This window comes from Sapajus apella, unplaced genomic scaffold, assembly GCF_009761245.1.
Source record: "Sapajus apella isolate SASKATOON/1434 unplaced genomic scaffold, GSC_monkey_1.0 scaffold4, whole genome shotgun sequence".
Classification (NCBI taxonomy): domain Eukaryota; kingdom Metazoa; phylum Chordata; class Mammalia; order Primates; family Cebidae; genus Sapajus; species Sapajus apella.
This window is the reverse complement of record NW_022436944.1, coordinates 590,811-613,175: the sequence shown is the minus strand read 5'-3', so window position 1 is coordinate 613,175 and position 22,365 is coordinate 590,811. Positions and strand designations below refer to the sequence as shown.

The following is a 22,365-nucleotide window of genomic DNA, read 5'->3' as shown; positions in this document are numbered from 1 at the left end:
TGTGCTAAGTAAATGAAGTATATTATTTCAGTTTACTTTTCTTAGATTGTATAAGATATTTAAAGTAATTCGATTATTATTAGATTAAAAAAACAAATCAAACCACAATATTATCAGAGGAAATACTTGAGCTTGCAAAAATTTTCTAGACGGTTTTATGATATTGAAAGACTTACTAGTGTTATTTTTCTCTTTGTAAATTTTAGTTTCATGATTATCAATGGTTTTGATATTTAGCCTAGTTAACAATTGCATTTGTGACAATTGAATTGCTCAGAGCAAATTAATCATTAATTGTGATGATTTCAGTTTGACATAGATTCCTTTCATGTTTCAAAATAGGATATTGATTGGGTACAGACAGAAAAGCATGTGTTTGAGCAGGCATCCAACCATCCTTTTCTTGTTGGACTCCATTCTTGCTTTCAGACAGAAAGCAGGTAAGATTGAAAGATAATAGAATGATTACTGGGCTTCATATTTTGGGCATATTACACGGAACCTTTCTGCTGTATTCATGAAGTAGACATCATGGAGGATGCACCAGTGTTAGGCTTATAACTTCCTGCTACTATTACTCCAATCACTGATAGCAGTTTGATATTGGATCAACATTAGGAAATGACCTGCTTTAGGCAGAACAAGAAATAGTTATGTTTTAGGCAGAGCAAGAAACATGTCATAATTATGGCAGTGGAAATCCAACCTTTTAAATATCCCCAGTATTCTAGTTTTATGACTTAAAATTTTCTAGAGTTTAACAAAAAGGAAAAATGCTAACTTCTTAATCTTGACAGTCAAAAACAACTTATTTATCAAAGGCTAAAATTAGGATGGTAATGAGTGGCTCTGGGTTGCAAGTGGTATTACTTTAGAATAGAAGTAGTAGGCTACAAAATTATGATCATGCTGGTTTACTTTCTCATGTCTTCTGTAACCTAGGTACTCTTTGTTTCCACCAAAATCTTGACATCTTTTTAAAGGCCAAATAGTAGAGAATGCTCTCTGTTGTGACTGGTTTGTGAAAATGCAAAGCTACACTACCTTTTTTTGGATCTTGATTTCATGGGCTCTCTCCTGTGTTTTAGATTGTTCTTTGTTATAGAGTATGTAAATGGAGGAGACCTAATGTTTCACATGCAGCGACAAAGAAAACTTCCTGAAGAACACGCCAGGTAAGTTTTTGTTGAGTGTGTGTGTGTGTGTGTGTGTGTGTGTGTGTGTGTGTGTGTTTCAGGGCCATGTGGCTTCTTATGTGCAATGGTTGGAAACAGTAGTTAAGTAATTTATTTCGATACTACTGTAGTTAATTCTTTGTAAGTCATGCATAGGCTGACCTAAAAGTTAATTTACATTATAATATATATGTAAAACAATTTTAGTATATATTCTTTTACATTTATACACACACATGTACACATGCATGCACATAGTGCTCCCTAAGCCATTGAAAAATATAAACAATATTAAAGGGGAAACCTTTACTAAAACCAATCCTTTTCAAATATTTTGTCTATTTGGCATCAACCATTTAAATAATTGAGACTAATAAACATGTATTAGTCTTTTCAGGTTTGTAGTGGTCTCTGAGAGAGTTTTTCACTATGAGAGTGCTATTCATACATACTTGAGAGTAATAAAACCATCCATCTGACTGGGCACAGTGGCTCATGCCTATAATCCTGGCACTTTGGGAGGCTGAGGTGGGTGGATCACCTGAGGTCAGGAGTTTGAGACCAGTCTGACCAACATGGTGAAACCCTGTCTCTACTAAAAATACAAAAATTAGCTGGGCTAATTTATCCCAGCTACTCAGGAGGCTGAGGCAAGAGAATTGCTTGCAGTGAGCCAAGATTGTGCCACTGCACTCCAGCCTGCCCAACAGAGCAAGACTCTGTCTCAAAAAAAAAAAAAAGAAAAAAGATCTCTTTTAAACTAGTATATACTTCTGACTGTTCTTCCTGTGATTTATTGTTCTTTGCCTTTTTTTCCCTCTAATCCCATAATTATTGATAAATAAAAGAGTATTGAATATTAATTTTGTGCTCTTAATTTGATATTAATATATAAGACTGTAAATTATGTGTTGGAGGAGATTGGCGGGAAGGGATCAGGGCCTTGAATAAACAGTTTAATCCATCAGTACCAGGTTTTTTTTTTTTTTTTTATTCAAAATCAGCAGTAATTCTCACCCTTTCCTGCTTCACAAGAGTAATACCAGAATGAAACATATGAGTTTGTATATGTTTGTAATTATCTAAAAGGGAACTAATATTAGAAATTTCATTTAAATAAAAAACTTGTGGAAATTTTGCTACTTGATTATTGCTTGTGAAAACGTGATAATATTCTTTAATTTCATAAGAAGGTATAAATTGTACTTACCTTGAGGCCAGGCTGGGTTTTTTGCTCATTTGGGTTTTGTTGTTGTTTTGGTGTTCCTTTATGTTCATTGTGTATTTAGGCTTTATCAAATGATCCACCCTTCATAGCAGAGCCACAGATGATATTTTGAATTGTGAACATAGCCAATATTTGTTCCTTGTCTGTTCGGTTGAATGTGGGAAGCTAGTCTGGTTTTTTCTGTATTAATGTGCCGATTCTGGCTTTATACCACCATCTTTGCTTTTGTAAGAACTAAAGCCCAGAATTAGGGCTTAAGTTCCCAAATCACAGAATTAAGTAGCTAGAAGGTGTATGTTATGTACCTCCACATGTAATCACGATAATGTGCCACCAAAGCACCCATACAACAGCTCCGGTGTTCCATTCTCATTATTCAGGCCAAAAGTTCTGGGTTGTCACCAGTGAGTTGGTAGCAGTTTTTTAAAGTTCTTTGTTTGATATTAAATTTTATAGTTGTAGAATAGTTCCATTTAATTCCTTTTCTAAAAGCTTATGAGGATTTTATAGTGTTGAGTAGTTACCTTGTAGTAGTCTTTCTATTCTTGACCCTGTCAGTGGTTCTTAGCCTTCTGGGGGGTCATGGGTCCCTTAGAGGAGTAATGAAAGCTGTGAGGACTCTGTAGATATTGTGCGTGTACACATGTGCATACACCTTTGCCCCCGGTTGTAGAAGTATGAACTGCCTGAAGTTTACCCAAGGACCCAGATTAAGAACCTGGTTTGAGACTTTCAAATTAATAGCTTATGAAAAATGTGAGTTTAAGTTAAACAGGAACTTTTATAATTGTGTCGTGGGCTCAGATGTTTTAAAGTGGTACTTCAGTTTGTTTTTTAAATTAGTTTCTAAAATCACTGGGAGGAAAAAATGTTTTGGTATGAATTTTTATGTTTCCAGTTGCAAGTGTAGAACTTAAATATGATTGAATCAAATGACTTATTTTTTATTTTATTTTAGATTTTACTCTGCAGAGATCAGCCTAGCATTAAATTATCTTCATGAGCGAGGGATAATTTATAGAGATTTGAAATTGGACAATGTATTACTGGACTCTGAAGGGCACATTAAACTCACTGACTATGGCATGTGTAAGGTGAGGAAAACTTTCTAGTTATTTAAAAAGGTCTTTAGCAGCTAGTAGTCTTTGTAAAACAACTTCATGTTTAAAGATGGGAAAATGATTACTAATTTTGCTAATTTATTTATGAAGCTTTGTGGAATTCTAGCACAAAGACAAATGTACTATTTTTCTAACCATTTGCAAAATTTATGTCTTCTGTGTTATGTGTACTACAATAAGTTAATTTCTTTTTATTATATATACCTTTTTATCTTGAAAGTTGTAATACAATTGAAGAAAATTTGGAAATAAAAACTGTCTGTAATTCCACCAGTTAGTACAACCATTTACATATGACCTTCCAATTTTTGCCATTTAGTAGTGAATTTTATATAATGCATTCAGGATTTTCCTCGGAAGTCAAACATTTTTTATATTTAAATTTTAGCCGGGCGCGGTGGCTCATGCCTGTAATCCCAGCACTTTGGGAGGCTGAGGTGGGTGGATCACCTGAGGTCAGGAGTTCAAGACCAGCCTGATCAATCTGGTGAAACCCCATCTTTAAATAAATAAATAAAAAGAAAAAATAATAAATTTTTTTATTATATTATTATTATATATATTATATTATGACATAAAGTATAATATGTAAAAAATTTTATATATAAATAAAAATATAAAGAATTTTAGTTACTCTCAGAATATGTCTTCTTTTTTTCTTGGTGTTTTATTCTCTTTATAACCGTGTTCCATTTTAAAGGTCTGGTATTTTCCCACAAAATGTGTAAGGATCTACTCCTTTTTAAGGTAATGGGTACAAAATTATCCTCACATAGTAATACAACAACCAGTATGTAAATGTGTGAATTTCATTCCCTGTTCACCTGTGGGAAGTGCCTCCAGAGCCTGGAGATTATCTAAATGCTAACATGGCGTATGATAGCCTAATTGTATTTAATATTTAACTTTTTTTTTTTTTTTTTTTTGAGACGGAGTTTCACTCATGTTACCCAGGCTGGAGTGCAATGGCGCAATCTCTGCTAACTGCAACCTCCGCCTCCTGGGTTCAGGCAATTCTCCTGCCTCAGCCTCCTGAGTGGCTGGGATTACAGGCACGCACCACCATGCCCAGCTAATTTTTTTTTTTTTGTATTTTTAGTAGAGACGGGGTTTCACCATGTTGACCAGGATGGTCTCGATCTCTTGACCTCGTGATCCACCCGCCTCGGCCTCCCAAAGTGCTGGGATTACAGGCTTGAGCCACCGCGCCCGGCCTCAATATTTAACTTTTAACTTTATATCTGTTCAGAATGCATTAAAGAATAACATCTTCACATAAACTATGCTTGCTTTTATGTACTGAATTCAACCATATTTTTCACATGATACTTATTAATTAAATAATTAATGTTTTTTGAGACAGAGCCTTGCTGTGTCACCCAGGTTGGAGTGCAGTGGCATGATCTTGGCTCACTGTGACTTCTGCCTCCTGGGTTCAAGCTATTCTGTTGCCTCAGCCTTCCAAGTAGCTGGGATTAAGGTGTGCCCCACCATGCCCAGCTAATTTTAATTTTTTTTTTTTTTTTTTTTTGAGACAGTTTTGCTCTTGTTGCCCATGCTGGAGTGCAATGGCATAATTTGGCTCACTGCCACCTTTGCCTCCCAGGTTCAAGGGATTCTCCTGCCTTAGCCTCCCAAGTAGCTGGGGTTATAGGTGCCCACCGCCACTCCCAGCTAATTTTTTTGTATTTTTAGTAGAGATGGGGTTTTATCATGTTGGCCAGGCTGGTCTTGAACTCCTGAGCACTGGTGATCGACCCGCCTCGGCCTCCCAAAGTGTTGGGATTACAGGTATGAGGCACCGTGCCCGGCCCTTACATATTTTTATTATACAAGTTTTCAATCATAAACAATTAGAACGCTTATCGAGTGGAACCCCTGTATACCTATATTTGTGGTTCCTTTTTGATATCTGTGTCATTTTTTTTTCTAAGGGATTTTTTTCTCATTTCAAAAAAAGTAACAGTGATAAAGGAGTCTTGTCCCCAAGAATAAATGAAATTGAACAAAAAACGTGGAGAGGATTAACCTTTATACAAAGTGCACAAAGTAAAACAAGGAGACCTTTTTTTTTTTCCTGTGAGATACTTGTTTTAAAATCAGAATAATCTGTATGTTTAAAGAAATGGACACATGTCAGTGGTGTTTATATAAATTGTTACAACATTTTGAAAGCAGTTTAATGAGGAATTACCAAGAATCCTAGAGATGGCCAGTTCTTTGGTCCAGTAATTCTGTCTCTTGGATATTCTGAGTAAATATTTTGGTTTATGAAGAGAGATTTCTGTCCAAAACTTTTATTGCAGTTTATGATAAATATTGTAAAAGTCATTTAAGAATATCTTTATTTTATTTTTACTTTTTTTTTTTTTTTTTTTTAAATAGAGAAGAGGTCTTACTGTGTTGTCCAGGCAGATCTCAAAACCAAGAGTTCATGTTAGCATTTAGATAATCTCCAGGCTCTGGAGGCACTTTGCTCAGGTGAATGGGGCATGCAATCACATATTTACATATTTGTCATTGTGTTACTATGTGAGGATAATTTTGTACCAATTACCTTAACAAGTAAAGCAAGCCACCACACCCAGCTGAAGATATTTATAAAAAATGCGTAACACATGATGGCTCACACCTGTAATCCCAGCACTTTGGGAGGCCAAGGCAGGCAGATCACTGGAGCTCAGGAGTCTGAGACCAGCCTGGGCAACATGGCCAAACTCCATCTCTACAAAAAATGGAAAAATTAGACTGGCTTGGTTGTGCTTGTACTCCCAGCTACTTGGGAAGCTGAGATGGGGGGATCGCTTAAGCCTGGGAGATTGGGAGATTGAGGCTATGGTGAGCTGTGATCGTGCCACTGCATTCCAGCCTGGGTGAGACCCTGTCTAAAAGGACAAAAAAAAAAAAAAAAAAAAGACGGGGCTCAGTGGCTCATGCCTGTAATCCCCAGCACTTTCGGAGGCTGTGGCGGGCGAATCATGAGGTCAGGAGTTCGAGAACAGCCTGACCAACATTGTGAAACCCGGTATCTACTAAAAATACAAAAATTAGCTGGGTGCAGTGGCGCAATCCTTTAATCCCAGCTACTCGGGAGGCTGAGGCAGGAGAATCGTTTGAACCTGGGAGGCAGAGGTTGCAGTAAGCTCAGATCACCCCACTGCACTCCAGGCTGGCAACAGTTCGAGACTCCATCCCCACCAAAAAAACAGATTTGAACAAAAGATAGAGCTAAAATATATATATTATTATATACATATATATTGTATTATGTGGCATCACACATTGATTTTGTTTACTTTTCCTTATTTTTCAAGTTGTTATTTTAAAATGTTATGTTAAATGTGGTTGCCAATTGCGTTACAGTACACAAATGCATTTTGATAACATTTTAAAATGTTATTTTAAAATAATACCTTTAAAAATAATGGAATTATTTCATTATTTAAACAATGAAAATAGGAGGGCATGGTGGCTCACACCTGTAATCCCTGTACTTTGGGAGGCCCAGGCAGGCAGACCACTTGACGTCAGAAGTTTGAGACCAGCCTGGCCAACATGGTGAAATCCCATCTCTACTAAAAACACCAAAAAATTAGCGGGGCGTGGTGACACAATTGTGACCTCAGCTACTCAGGAGACTAAGGCAGGAGAATGGCTTGAACCCGGGAGGTGGAGGTTTCAGTGAGCGGAGAGTGTACCACTGCACTCTAGCCTGGGGCAGAGTGAGAGAAACTCTGTCTCAAAACGAACAAAAAAAAACAATGAAAATATAATCACAAAAATGAATTAAGACTTTCTTCTCTTTTTGTCTTTCTTAGTCTTTTGTTACTCTTACTGAAAAATAATATTGGCTTGTTAAACATTTTCATTTCTTATAGGGATCTTCAATCAAGTTAGTTATATATATTATATAACTATATATATTACAACTATATATAATATATAGTTATATATAACTATAATATATAGCTATTATATATAATACATATCTATCTATCTATATATATATGTATATATATTAGCTGTAGCTTTTGTCCAAATCTTCCTCTGCCTACCGGTTTTTAGTATGTGTGGTCTGTCATTTTCTAATACAGATTATCCTCATATTAACTTCTCCTATCATGATTGGTGATTGTGAAATTCTAATAATTTTTTACCCCTTGTATTTTGAGGCCATGTTGTTAAGTATATGCAAATTTGTATTTGTTACAACTTGTTGGTGATTGCCCCATTAATTATTGGGTAGTTCCTTTACTATACCTGTTAGTGTGTTTTGCCTTAATTTTTTTCCATCCTGTAGCTATTAAAAAACAGGCTGAGCTTAGCCGGGCACGGTGGCTCAAGCCTGTAATCCCAGCACTTTGGGGAGGCTAAGGCGGGTGGTTCACGAGGTCAAGAGATCGAAACCATCCTGGTCAACATGGTGAAACCCCGTCTCTACTAAAAATACAAAACATTAGCTGGGCATGGTGTCACGTGCCTGTAATCCCAGCTACTGAGGAGGCTGAGGCAGGAGAATTGCCTGAACCCAGGAGGCGGAGGTTGCGGTGAGCCGAGATCGCGCCATTGCACTCCAGCCTGGGTAACAAGAGTGAAACTCTGTCTCAAAAAAAAAAAAGAAAAACAGGCTGAGCTTGGTGGCTGATGCCTGTAATCCCAGCACTTTGGGAGGCCAAGGTGGGTGGATCACCTGAGGCCAGGAATTCGAGACCAGCCTGACCAACATGGAGAAACCCTGTCTCTACAAAAAATACAAAATTAACCAGACATAGTAGTGCATGCCTGTAATCCCAGCTACTTGGGAGGTTGAGTCAGGAGAGTCACTTGAACCCTGAAGGCAGAGGCTGCAGTAAGCTGAGATCATGCCATTGCACTCCAGCCTGGGCAACAAGAGTGAGCTCCGTCTCAAAAAAAAAAACAAAAACAAAAACAAAAAAACAACTTAGGAAAATCAACAGAAGGAAAATATTGTAGTCTTAACAGTGGTTGTATTAGGAGGTGAGATTTAAAGTGCTTCTTTTCATCAAGAAATATGCCTTAACTTGTATGTAAGTTATTTTAAATGCAAGTCTTATCTTAATTGAATCAATGCTATCTATATCTAACAAGGACAGGTCTTTAAGCTATTTAGTGGTGATCTGTGATTTTAATAATAAAGGCGGGCCGGGCGCGGTGGCTCAAGCCTGTAATCCCAGCACTTTGGGAGGCCGAGGCGGGTGGATCACGAGGTCAAGAGATCGAGACCATCCTGGTCAACATGGTGAAACCCTGTCTCTACTAAAAATACAAAAAATTAGCTGGGCATGGTGGTGCGTGCCTGTAATCCCAGCTACTCAGGAGGCTGAGGCAGGAGAATTGCCTGAACCCAGGAGGCGGAGGTTGCGGTGAGCTGAGATCACGCCATTGCACTCCAGCCTGGGTAACATGAGTGAAACTCCGTCTCAAAAAAAATAATAATAATAAAGGCAATTGCCAAGCATGATGGCTCACGCCTGTAATCCCAGCACTTTGGGAGGCTGAGGTGGGTGGATCACTTGAGGCCAGGAGTTTGAGACCAGCCTGGCCAACATCGTGAAATCCTGTCTCTACTAAAAATATAAAAATTAGCTGGGCATGTTGGTGCACTCCTGTAATTCCAACTACTCAGGAGGCTGAGGCACAAGAATTGCTTGAACCTGGGAGGTGGAGGTTGCAGTGAGCTGAAATCATGCCACTGCATGCCAGCCTGGGCAACAGAGCAAGACCCTGTCAAAAAAAAAAAAAAAAAGGCAATTGTTTTAGTGATGTTAAGTAAATTTAATGTATCACTACAGACTCTGAACTTACAGGTGAAATAGAAAGGGTGAATTTAAAACAGAATTTTTAATCTATTCTTTCCTTTTTTTTCTTTTTAATAAAAGGAAGGATTACGGCCAGGAGATACAACCAGCACTTTCTGTGGTACTCCTAATTACATTGCTCCTGAAATTTTAAGAGGAGAAGATTATGGTAATAAATAAATTGGTGATATTATTTTAGCTATTGCTAGATGGGTGGTTAAATGTGTTACCAATTGTATTATAGTACATTAATGCATTTTGATATGATCTTATTAATATAAGCATTCTTGATCCTGTTCTGAAGAGCTCCAGACTTTAAAATCAGAGACAGTGGGAGGACTTTGGCAGTATTTAAGGATACCAAGCTGAATAATAGTTTTATTAGTGACAAACACTAAAAGGTAGCAGGCACTATTCTAAACAGTTTACATATATTAACTAAGTTAATCCTCTTAACCCTATGAGGTAAATACTGTTAATTCTCCTTTTACAGATGAGGAAACTGACATACAGAAAGTTTAAATAACTCCCCTAAAGTCAAGGATTCAGAATATCACCCATGTGACTCCAGAGTCATGAACCCCGGAAGATTGTTCAGATTTCCTGGGATATTTCCCCCTTGGAATCTGAGAGATGGTGGGAAGATTAACTGTATCTCAGGCACCCAAAGATACACTTATCTTGAGAAAGCATTTGACTTTTTGGGTTCTGGCCCTCTGCCTTGATCAGATATAAAGGAGAATGTGGTACTTGTGAAAGCTGCTCACCGAATCCACTGTCCTTCACAGGCTTATCAGCTAGCAAAAGATCAAGTTTAAGACCAAGGAGGTTACTCTCAAATACAATCTAATTATATCCTCAACACACAATATTCAATTTGGGCGTGAGTCTGAAAGTAGACATATATGAAAAAACAAAGTTTTTTTTTCCTCATAATTTTATTTTTAAAATTATCTTTTAGGTACCTACCCTTGTTAATAAACGAAGCATTGCTATACTCTTCAGTGCCTACCATGATAGTTGTAATGCATTTAGAGTTGACTTTTTCATTGTTTCTTTTTCCTTTATGTGATAAAATCTCTAGTTACTAACTTTCAAGAATGCAAAGTGTATAATTTATTGCTTTAAAATTTCTTTCTGAAGGTTTCAGTGTTGACTGGTGGGCTCTTGGAGTGCTAATGTTTGAGATGATGGCAGGAAGGTCTCCATTTGATATTGTTGGGAGCTCTGATAACCCTGACCAGAACACAGAGGATTACCTATTCCAAGGTAATATGGAGTATTTTACAGAGATTCTCTGAGAAAAACCTATTTTAGAGTACACATGACAGTGATTCAGATTACTGAGTAAAAGTAAGCATAATCTGGAAAGTATACTCCTGACTAAATTTATTAAGTTTTATTGTTGTTCTTTTTGTTTGTTTTTGCGACAGGGTCTCACTCTTTAGCCCAGGCTGGAGTGCAGTGGTACAATCTCAGTTCACTGCAACCTCCGCCTCCCAAGTTCAAGCGATTCTTCTGTCTGAGCCTCCTGAGTAGCTGGGATTACAGGCATGCACCACTACACCAGCTTATTTTTGTATTTTTAGTAGAGACGGGGTCTCACCATGTTGGCCAGGCTGGTCTTGAACGCCTGACTTCAAGTGATCTGCCTGCCTCAGCCTCCCCAAAGTGCTGGGATTACAGGCATGAGCCACTGCGCCTGGCCTCCATGTATTAGATTTTGATGTTTTTTAACACATTCTTTCTTCTCTGTAGTCTTCACTCCTGTTCGCAGTTACCTTCTCATATTCAAAATCATAATAGGTGTTATTTAGAATTATCCATCACAAACAGATTAGAGAAAGGAATCCTGTGGCTAGAGAGGATAATCTTTACACAGGGACCCTGAGGCTGAATGTATAAGTTCAAGACAGTATGAGGGGAAAATAGAGTACCAAGATGATGAGTGATCAGAAGATGGCAGGGAAAGGCCCCACATCAGGGAATATGAAGAATTGACAGGCTGGGTGTGGTGGCTCACGCCTGTAATCCCAGCACTTTGGGAGGTCGAGGCATCACCTGAGATTGAGAGCTCGAGACCAGCCTGACCAACTTGGAGAAACCCCGTCTCTACTAAAAATACAAAATTAGCTGGTGGTACATGCCTGTAATTCCAGCTACTCAGGAGACTGTGGCAGGGGAATCCTTGAACCTGGAAGGTAGAGGTTGTGGTGACCTGAGACTGTGCCATTGCACTCCAGCCTGGGGAGCAAGAGCAAAGAAAAAAGAACTGACAGAAACAAGCAGGCAAGTATAGGTACCTCTAGCACAGAATCCAAAAAAGTATGGAAACTACTATAAAATTCTACATTTAATTAAAGCCTTAACAGGATATAAGTAGGCATTTCATATAATAGAAAACCCAAATGGCCATGGAATATGTGAAAAGACATTCAGTCTCTCTAGCCATTAAGGGAATGTACATTAAAATGTTAATGAGTTACCATTTCATACAGTCTGTTTGATTAAACTGTTCAAGTCTGATAATCCCAGTGCTGGTGAGGATGTGAAGCACCTGGAACTCTTCTAGGCTGCTGGTAGGAATGAAAACGGACACAGCAGCTTTAAAAAAGAATTTGGCAGTGTCCAGTAAAATTGCATGTTATATATGCTAAGCATTTTACAAATGTTAACTCATTTAAACTTCATAACAATCCTGTGAAGTATTTTTTAAATTTCTGTTTTACAAATGAGGAAACTGAGGTACAATCAGCTAGTCAAAGAATAGGATTCGTGTAAATGATAAATAGTATTCAGATTACAGGCTATCTCTGAGAAGATAGAAGAAGAAGGAGATTAGGAAAGTACAGGAGGCACTTCAGTTATCTATGTAATATCTTATTTTTTCTCCTGGAATGCCTTAAATATCTTATAATAAAAATTTAGGCTGGGCACAGTGGCTCATGCCTGTAGTCCCAGCACTTTGGGAGGCCGAAGCAGGCTGATCACCTGAGGTTGGGAGTTCAAGACCAGCCTGACCAACATAGTGAAACCCCGTCTCTACTAAAAATACAAAATTAGCCAGGTGTGGTGGCGCATGCCTGTAATAACAGCTACTTGGGAGGGTGAGGCAAGAGAATTGCTTGAACCCAGGAGGCAGAGGTTGCAGTGAGCTGAAATCATGCCATTGCACTCCAGCCTGGACAACAAGAGCAAAACTCTGTCTCAAAAAAAAAAAACAAATTTAAAGATGACAGCCAGGCTCAGTGGCTCACACCTGTAATTCCAAAGCTTTGGGAGGCCAAGGTGGGTGGATCACTTGAGGTTAGGAGTTTGAGACCAGCCTGACCAACATGGCAAAACTCTGTCTCTACTAGAAATACAAAAAAATTAGCTGGGTGTTGTGGCAAGTGCCTACAATCCCAGCTACTCAGGTGGCTGAGGCAGGAGAATAACTTGAGCCTGGGAGGCGGAGATTGCAGTGAGCCGAGATTGCTCCACTGCATACCAGCCTGGGTGAGACAGCGAGATTCCATCTCCAAAACAAAAAAAGAAAGAAAAGAAATGTAAAGATTGCCAGGTACGGTGGTTCACACCTGTAATCTCAGTACTTTGTGGGGGCCAAGGCAGGAGGTTTGCTTGAGCCCAGGGGTTTAAGACCAGCCTGAGCAACATTGTGAGACCTTTGTCTCTACAAAAAAAAAAAAAATTTTAATTATCCAGGCATTGCTGGACGCATTGGCTCACACCTATAATCCCAGCATTTTGGGAGGCTGAGATGGGTGGATCACTGACCTCTATGAGATCCGGAGTTTGAGACCAGCCCAGCCAGCATGGTGAAACCCCATCTCTACCCAAAACACTAAATTCACTGGGCATGGTGGCACATGCTTGTAATCTCAGCTACTCAGGAGGCTGAAGTAGTAGAATTGCTTGAACCTGGGAGGCAGAGGTTGCAGTGAGCTGAGATCTTGCCACTGTACTCCAGCCTGGGTGACAGAACAAGACTCTGCCTCAAAAAAAAATTAGCCGAACATGATGGTGGCGTGGTGCCGGTGGTCCCAGCTACTTGGGAGGCTGAAGGGGAATGATTGCTTAAGCCCAGGAGGTCAAGGCTGCAGTGAGCTGTGATCACACCACTGCACTCCAGCCTGGGCAACAGAGCGAGACCCTTTCTAAAAAAAAGAATTAGAAAAAAAATTAAAGCCATGAAAAATTAAATATAATACTATAATTTTTATCTTTCTAGTTATTTTGGAAAAACAAATTCGCATACCACGTTCTCTGTCTGTAAAAGCTGCAAGTGTTCTGAAGAGTTTTCTTAACAAGGTATAAATTGTGTATAAGAATATTTCGTGATTTGTCTCTATGTACATATCAAACTGGTCAGGAGTTGTTTGGGAAATGTAAAATTCCAAAACAGTAGAGAATGTAACTTTTTCTGTTTGATCGAAAATTTGTCTCTTACCCAAAGAGTAAGTTGTCTCTTACTCAAAGTTAGTTGTCCTTTCCATTTTGGCAATAAAATTTACTCCCGAGCTATATATTACATATGATTTTTTTTGTGTGTAAATAATATATACCATGTTCTCACATAGGGGAAGATTTAATCTTTGAGTTTAGCCATAATTGTACTTTCAACTCTGTTTCCATTTTCTCTGTGTCATCCATAGAATCTATTTATTACCATGTACTTTTTGAGCACTTCGGCCATAGTGCTTCCTACAAATTCTCATGTCAAAAATGCTATAATTAGGTAAAATTCAGAAGAAATGAAATTCTGTCTTCGGCTCTTAAAAATGTGAATATCTTTCCATTGTGTGTTGGTTTGTTGCTATTGGTAGGCTAGAAGAATTTTAGGATTTAAGAGTCTTGGCAATCATAAACTCTGCTTTAAGTAAATGGTATGATAGGTTGATGTAGGCCGGGCACAGTGGCTCACGCCTGTAAGCCCGGCACTTTGGGAGGCTGAGGTGGGCAGATAGCCTGAGGTCAGGACTTCTAGACCAGTCTGGCCAACATGGTGAAACCCTGTCTCTACTAAAAATGCAAAAGAATTAGCTGGGTGTGGTGGCGTGCGCCTGTAATCCCAGCTACTTGGGAGGCTGAGGCAGGGGAATTGCTTGAACCAGGGAGATGGAGGTTGCAGTGAGCCGAGATCTCCCTACTGCACTCCAGCCTGGGTGACAGAGCAAGACTCTGTCTCAAAAAAAAAAAAAAAAAAAAAAAAGAAGAAGATTGATATACATTTACCTTCCAAGGTAAATAGATAAGATAATGATGAATTTTAATGAAATAAGAAATTGAACCCTTTTAAAAAATCAACAATTCGTGAGGAAAGATTTAAACCTGAAACCTATTTTTTCACATAGTGAAAAATGAAGGCAAGAGGTGTTGATATGCAAAATAAAATGCCATTTATCAGAAAGAAAAATGGGAACATATTCTCATTCATAGTAATGAATAAGCCAAGACTTTTTCTAAGTTGCAGGCTTCTTCTCAGTCCAGTGATTCAGATAATGGTTGTATCATTGTCTTACATAGATTATGGTTTGTTGCTGTAACTGGGCATGGGCCTTTTAAATTGAGCTATAAACAAACTTCTGATGAAATTTAGAGGTTTACATGTTTTGACTCTCACTGCAGGTCATGCCAAAGAAACGGCTGGGTGCTGCTCAAATGATTCTGCTGCTCTCTTTTTCCTCCTGTTTTTCTTTAGCAAGGAAATGGTGATGAGTCTCTGTTTTAATTTCATGATAGGTGGAGAAAGTGCCATGAGGAAATCTTACCTGTCACAGGCTTCAAATAACTCAATTTGTTGTAGAGTTGTACTTTTTATAAGTAAAAGGTAGACCATTCCAACTTCAGAAATAAGAGTATCATGTAATAGGCACAAAACACAGATCACAAACATGATTTATTTTAAAGTATGACATTCACCCAATTCTTGAAACATTTCTTTCACCATAGGACCCAAAAGAACGATTGGGTTGTCATCCTCAAACAGGATTTGCTGATATTCAGGGACACCCATTCTTCCGAAATGTTGATTGGGATATGGTATGTAAATTTTAATTACTTTCTCTATTAGATTAGGTTTCATTATTATCTTGGGCCAATTTTTTTTTTTTTTTTTTTTGGAGACAGAGTCTCACTCTGTCACCCAGGCTGGAGTGCAGTGGCATGATCTTAGCTCACTGCAACCTCCACCTCCCGGGTTCAAGTGATTTTCCTGTCAGCCTCCCGAGTAGCTGGGACTACAGGTGTGTACCACCATGCCCAGCTAATTTTTGTATTTTTAGTAGCGACACGGTTTCACCATTTTGGCCAGGATGCTCTCTTGAATTCCTGACCTCAGGTGATCCGCCCTCTTCGGCCTCCCAAAGTACTGCGCCTGGCCTATCTTGGGCCAAATTTTATTTTCTTAACATATTACAGCTTTAAAAACTTAAAGCCATGCTCTAAACTGCTTTTTAGAAAACTTTTAAAACAAAAAAAAATGAAATTTTTTTTTTTCCCCAAGACGGAGTCTCATTCTGTCACCAAGGCTGGAGTGCAGTGGTGTGATCTCAGCTCACTGCAACCTCCGTCTCCTGGGTTCAAGCAATTCTTTTGCCTCAGCCTACTGAGTAGCTGGGATTACAGGTGCGTGCTACTATGCCCAGCTAATTTTTGTATTTTTAGTAGAGACAGGGTTTCACCATGTTGGCCAGGCTGTTCTTGAACTCCTGACCTCAAGTGATCCACCCGTCCCAGTCTCCCAAGGTTTCCAGGGGTGAGCCACTGTGCCTGGCCAAAAAATTGAACATTAACATAATAAAGCAGGTTATAATGTTACTGAGGCCCATGTCAATGTTTATGTTTGTTTTTATTTTTATTAAGAGACAGTCTCACTCTGTCACCCAGGCTGTAGTGTAGCTCACTATAGCCTTGATTAAACTCCTGGGCTCAAGCAATCCTTCTGCCTTAGCCTCCCAAGTAGCTGGGATTACAGGCATAAGCCATGGTGCCTGCTAATATTTATTTTTTTTGAGATGGAGTTTTGCTCTGTTGTCCAGGCTGTAGTATAGTGGCATGATCTCGGCTCACTGCAACCTCCACCTCCTGGATTCATGCGATTCTCCTGTCTCAGCCTCCTGAGAAGCTGGGATTACAGGCAGGCGCCACCACACCTGGCAGATTTTTGTATTTTTAGTAGAGACAGGGTTTTGCTATGTTGGCCAAGCTGGTCTTGAACTCCTGACCTCAGGTGATCTGCCCACCTTGGCTTCCCAAAGTAGTGGGATTACAGGCATGAGCCACTGGGCCCAGCCAATTTTTAATTTTTTATAGAGATGGGGTCTTGCTATGTTGCCTGGCTGATCTTGAACTCCTGGCCTCAATCGATCCTCCCATCTCAGCCTACCAAGTGCTTGGGATTATAGGCATGAGCTGTCAAGCCTGGCTCATATTTGTAAATGATGTGTTCATCATTGCTAATATCATTGAACCATGCTTCAGGGCACACTTTAATAAAGGAAACAGCCGGTCGCGGTGGCTCAAGCCTGTAATCCCAGCACTTTGGGAGGCCAAGGCGGGTGGATCACGAGGTCAAGAGATCGAGACCATCCTGGTCAACGTGGTGAAACCCCGTCTCTACTAAAAATACAAAAAATTAGCTGGGCATGGTGGTGCGTGCCTGTAATCCCAGCTACTGAGGAGGCTGAGGCAGGAGAATTGCCTGAACCCGGGAGGCGGAGGTTGCGGTGAGCCAAGATCGCGCCATCGCACTCCAGCCTGGGTAACATGAGTGAAACTATGTCTTAAAGGGAAACAAATAATGAGGGCAGAGGAGAACTGTAGAGGTGAAATTTTTCTAAGAATACAGACTTGAGCTGTCATCCAATATGTCTTTTCAGATGGAGCAAAAACAGGTGGTACCTCCCTTTAAACCAAATATTTCTGGGGAATTTGGTTTGGACAACTTTGATTCTCAGTTTACTAATGAACCTGTCCAGCTCACTCCAGATGATGAGTAAGTAATTCTGTACACTGAAAAATTTTTAAGTTCTTTGGAAACCCTGTTTTTAGTGACTATGCAATGTTTCATCAGATTATACTATAATTTATTTAATTTAATTTATTTTATTTTTGAGATGGAGTCTCACTCTATTGCCCACGCTGAAGTGCAGTGGCACAGTCTCGGCTCACTGCAGCCTCCGCTTCCCAGGTTCAGTAGAGGCAGGGTTTTGCCATGTTGGCCAGACTGGTCTCAAACTCCTGACCTCAGGTGATCAGCCTGCCTTGGCTTCCCAGAGTGCTGAGATTACCTGCATGAGCCACTGCGCCTGGCCTATACTATAATTTTTTTTTATTTTTTTTTATTTTTTTGTTTATACTATAATTTATTTAGCCATTCAGTTACTGGTATTTGAATCCATTATGTCATTATAAGTTTTAACAGTAACGGTCATTTTCTCCTTTGCTTTACCATGCATTATCTCTCATTTTTGCAACAACTTTGTAAACTAGTTATTGTCATCTTCGTTTTACAGATGAGGAAACCGAGGCTCAGAGAGGTTAAGCAAAGTTACACAGCTATCAGGTGGCAGAGTCAGGATTCAAACCCAAATCAGACTGACTAAGGCCTGTGCTCTTTCTACTGTGCTGCACTGTTTCCCATGTGACAAGGACTGTCTTTGTCTGAGTTCCTGAGTATTGCCTGAAGATAGATTCCTAGAAAGGGAATTAGGTCAGAGGGTATGAATATTTTAAGGCTCTTGCATGTATTGACAAATTGCTTTTTTTTTTTTTTTTTTTGAAATTACGTTGAGTTATTAAATCCAACCAGCAGTGATCTGAAATATTTTTTGTGCTTATGCCGCGTCTTTTAAAACTATAGTTTAGAATAATTGGGGGTATTTTGATTATTTACCTATTGTTACAGATTCATTCTCTCTAATCTCAAAAAGGCCCTTATTGTTTGGCAGTCATTTTACTTCTGTGTTATTTCTTACCACATTCCCCCCAGCGCCTGCTCCAAACAGCCTCTGCATTTCAGAAGCCTTCAGTTCTACTCCTTTCTCCATCACTGCTAATGGATTAACCTTGCCTTAATTTGATGCAAGGACTGATAACCTCTCTGGGGTGACCTTGCATCCTTTCCAGCTGTCTCCAGACCACCTTGCATCTCGGAATTGCTCTCTAACTCTTCTCAACATCCTCGCATTCCCTACTCATGGAAGGCACTTTTACAAGGGGTGTTCCTTCTATTTTCCTAGACCTATTGCCTTAGTTTTCTCCGAGATTTCATTTTGTCAGTTAACTTGTTATTGGAACTTCTTTGATTTAATTTTTTCTAGTTTGCTTCCCTCTATGTAACCATGCTCAGATACTCTGATTTTTCCCCCTAACTCATTACCCCTCTTTGCATAACCACATTTTTCTTCATTTTCATTTCATCTTTAAGCCTCAAAAAAAAAAAGTTAACAGATGCTCATGGTAAAAGAAAAATAAATACAAAGCACTTCTAATCAAACTTCTTCATACTAGTCAACGTTGATTGTCTCAAAAAAAATTTTTTTTTTTGCTGCCAACACTTCAACCCCTTACAACTGAACCTGTCCTCCAGCTTTTGAAGGTTGAATCAATTTCTTAATTTCTGAATTGTAAAGCATTTTGGGGTCAATCCTCATCTCCCTTGATGTCTGTAAAGTATTTGGTACTCACAGCTTTGCCTTAGGTGGCACTGCCTATCCTGGTTCTGTTTCATCTCTGTGACTACTTTTCTCTCATGTGTTTTTCCCTGTCCCCTTGAGACCAGGATGCTCCATGATTCTGTTCATGACAACCTTCTCTTTGCTATATGCAGTTTGTACCTTGGAGGTTTCAGCTAGCCCTGTAGCATAGATACCAGCTACTTAAATGACTCTCTGTTAAATGCAAATGGTTATTGAGCAAAAGGCATCATGCTAAATACTAGACAGTCAAAGGCAATCAAGACGGTCTAATCTCCCCAAAAGCATACTGTCTACTAGAAGAGAAAGATGTATACCAAATGATTATTTCTAACAGCATCATGTATTAGAAGGAACACTGGATTTAATCAAAAGATAGGAGTTTGAATCCCGATGCCACCTCTTACCAACTGGGTAACCTTGGATAGGACTTGCATAACTTCTCTGAGCCTGTTCTTGAATTGCCTACCTCATACGGTTGCTGTGAAGAATAAATGCATGGTGGTTTCTGAAACACTTAGCCCCTGCCCTGATAGATCTCCTGAGCTGCGTTTCTTTTTGTTTAACATGTCCCCCAGTTTGTCTGCCAAGCAGCTCAAATATATGAAGTCTAAAATCCAAGTAATGACCCTTTATGGTCTCTTTCTATTGTTCTCAATCAGTTCCTTCTTTTTAGTTGCTATTTCTGCTTACCATGCCACGATGTGTTTCTGTCGTTCGGATTCCAAATGTCAGTGACTGTGGACTCCTCCTTTTTCTTAACAGATTACATAAGACCTGTGGTTGCCAAGTCTTTGTTTGTGTTTTCATTATATCATCATTTACATCAGATCCTTCCTTTCTTTTCCCATTGACACACCCTAGTTCAGGCCTCATTCAAGTCATACCTGGAGTGATCACCTCCTAAGTGATCTTTATGCCTTCACTTTGCAACCTCTTCTGTATGCCTTGTGAAGTATCACCCCAATTCTTGAACCCCTTTAATCAGAAACCTTCAACAACTCCTTCATTGACTATCAGGTAACATCTGTCCTCTTGGCTAGCATTTAAGGCCTCCCTACATCTGCTCCAGCCTGACTTTCTAGCGATAGCTCTCACCATAATACAAACACTGTTCTGATCTGTCTTAGCTACTCACCATTCCCTAATAGTATTATTATCTCTGCCTCTGCCTGCTTATTCCTCTATATCCCTCCTTCATTTTTACTTATTGAAATCTTCCCATCTTTCAGAGACCCCTCAGATGCAACCAGATCTTTGATGGATCAAGGTGAAACTCAGTGTAAACATCACTGGCTTCTTTGATTTAGCCATTATTTTTCTTCCAGCATCATCTGCCATCTAACACGCTTCTGTTCCTGTGCTCCACCCAAATAAATTACTTGCATTTCCCCAGACCTACCACAGTCTTCCATCATTCCATTCATTAAGTGTTTGCAGAATGAATACTGCCTTCCTTGATTTCTCCAACCTAGAAGCCCCTTTCTTTAGAACTGTGGTTAGAACGGGACTTAGCTTATTGTGAATAAAATTTAACAAGTACTGCTTTCTCTTCTAGTATGAGTTACCTCCCCTCGTGTATCCTCTGTAACTTTGTGCTTCTTAGTACTATATGGTGTATACGTTTATGTATTAAATATTTGATAGTACTACTCACTCTTACTGTGTGTTGAACTAGAAGCCCAGTGTAACAAAATGCCAACCTCTCCACTCTCTGTGACCCATGACCTCCCTGTGATGTTCTCTCCTTATTCCAGGTCTCTCAGTGTACTTGTTCCTATTGCCTTTTCCTTTTGGTTAACTTCTGGGCTTCACCATCTAACATCTGGCTGTTGAGGTGACTACTAAATTGAATGCTAATTCAAACTTGGATGTTCACCTATAACTAAGAATGTTGTTCTGGAATTGTGACAACTTGTGCCTTTTTTTTTTTTTTAATAATAATAATGCTTCACGAATTTGGGTGTCATCCTTTCGCAGGAGCCATGCTAATCTTCTCTGTATCGTTCCAGTTTTAGTATATGTGCTGCTGAAGTGAGCACAGCTTGTGCCTTTTTTATTTACAGTCTTCAGTTTCGAACTCCTTTTTGTCTCTAAAGATGCTTATGGGATTATTGGGGTTTTTTTTTTTTAATTTTCAGTACTCCATTCTTGATTCGTCTAGAAAATTTGGGGGATTAATCTAAGAATTTACAGTTTTTTTTTCAGTACAATTAGCCTAATTATTTGTTTTTTAATCTTATTTTACCATTTAAAGGTTGAAGAAATCTTGATTATGATGAAAATAAATTTATTTTTCTTTCAACAGTGACATTGTGAGGAAGATTGATCAGTCTGAATTTGAAGGTTTTGAGTATATCAATCCTCTTTTGATGTCTGCAGAAGAATGTGTCTGATCCTCATTTTTCAACCACATATTCTACTCATGTTGCCATTTAATGCATGGATAAACTTGCTACCAGCCTGGATACAATTAACCATTTTACATTTGCCACCTACAAAAAAAACACTCAGTATCTTCTCTCATAGAGTATATGAATCAATTACATCTGTTATACTATGAAGAAAATTAAAACTAGCTTTCAGACAATCATGTCAAAATTTAGTTGAACTGGTTTTTCAGTTTTTAAAAGGCCTACAGATGAGTAATGAAATCCTTTTTTTTTTTTTTTTTTTTTATAAATTTATAAAAAAAAAAAAAAGAAAACCACTGCATTTAAAAATAAAGTATCTGTTGCATTAAGGCACATAGTGGGATTACATCATAAACCTCCCATGATTTTTGTCATTCTGTGTTAAGTCATTTCAGGGTTTAATTTTGAAATAAACTATTAATATAAAATGCAACAACTTTTCATATTACCTATTGCTTTTGGAGTTCTTTATGTTTAAAAATTCAGGTGTAAACTTTAACAAGTACTGCTTTGCCTTGCATAAATAAATTATCGATTTTTTAAAGCAGCAGTTATTAAATTGGTAATAGAATATGCTGCTTGCTTAGAATTGGGAAATTCAGCTGGGTGCAGTGGCTCACGCCTGTAATCTCAGCACTTTGAGAGGCTGAGGCAGGCGGATCACTTGAGGTCAGGAGCTCAAGACTGGCCTGGCCCACATGGTGAAATCCTGTCTCTACTAAAAATACAAAAATTAGCTGGGCATGGTGGCACATGCCTGTAATCCCAGCTACTCAGGAGGCTGAAGCAGGAAAATCACTTGAACCCAGGAGATGGAATTTGCAATGAGCCAAGATTACTCCAGCCTGGGCGACAGAGTGAGTGACACTTGGTCTCAAAAAAAAAAAAAAAAAAAAAAAAGAATTGGGAA

The 22,365-nt window shown here is 38.9% G+C and overlaps 1 protein-coding gene and 1 non-coding gene across 2 annotated transcripts in view; one reads left to right on the top strand and one right to left on the bottom strand.

The window, feature by feature from the left end:
- The window catches only part of PRKCI (protein kinase C iota), an 84,614-nt gene extending 62,899 nt beyond the window's left edge, over positions 1-21,715 (top strand). The window contains exons 10-18 of the mRNA XM_032260622.1: positions 343-440; positions 1,089-1,175; positions 3,362-3,497; positions 9,425-9,512; positions 10,487-10,612; positions 13,575-13,654; positions 15,296-15,385; positions 17,224-17,339; positions 21,350-21,715. Of these exons, the coding sequence (XP_032116513.1) occupies positions 343-440; positions 1,089-1,175; positions 3,362-3,497; positions 9,425-9,512; positions 10,487-10,612; positions 13,575-13,654; positions 15,296-15,385; positions 17,224-17,339; positions 21,350-21,437 (909 nt within the window). The 3' untranslated portion in view covers positions 21,438-21,715. The remainder of the gene's footprint in view (positions 1-342; positions 441-1,088; positions 1,176-3,361; positions 3,498-9,424; positions 9,513-10,486; positions 10,613-13,574; positions 13,655-15,295; positions 15,386-17,223; positions 17,340-21,349) is intronic.
- Positions 20,977-21,083, bottom strand: LOC116545202. The gene has a single exon (XR_004266235.1). It is a non-coding gene; the product is annotated as a U6 spliceosomal RNA (small nuclear RNA).
- Positions 21,716-22,365: the final 650 nt, after the last annotated feature.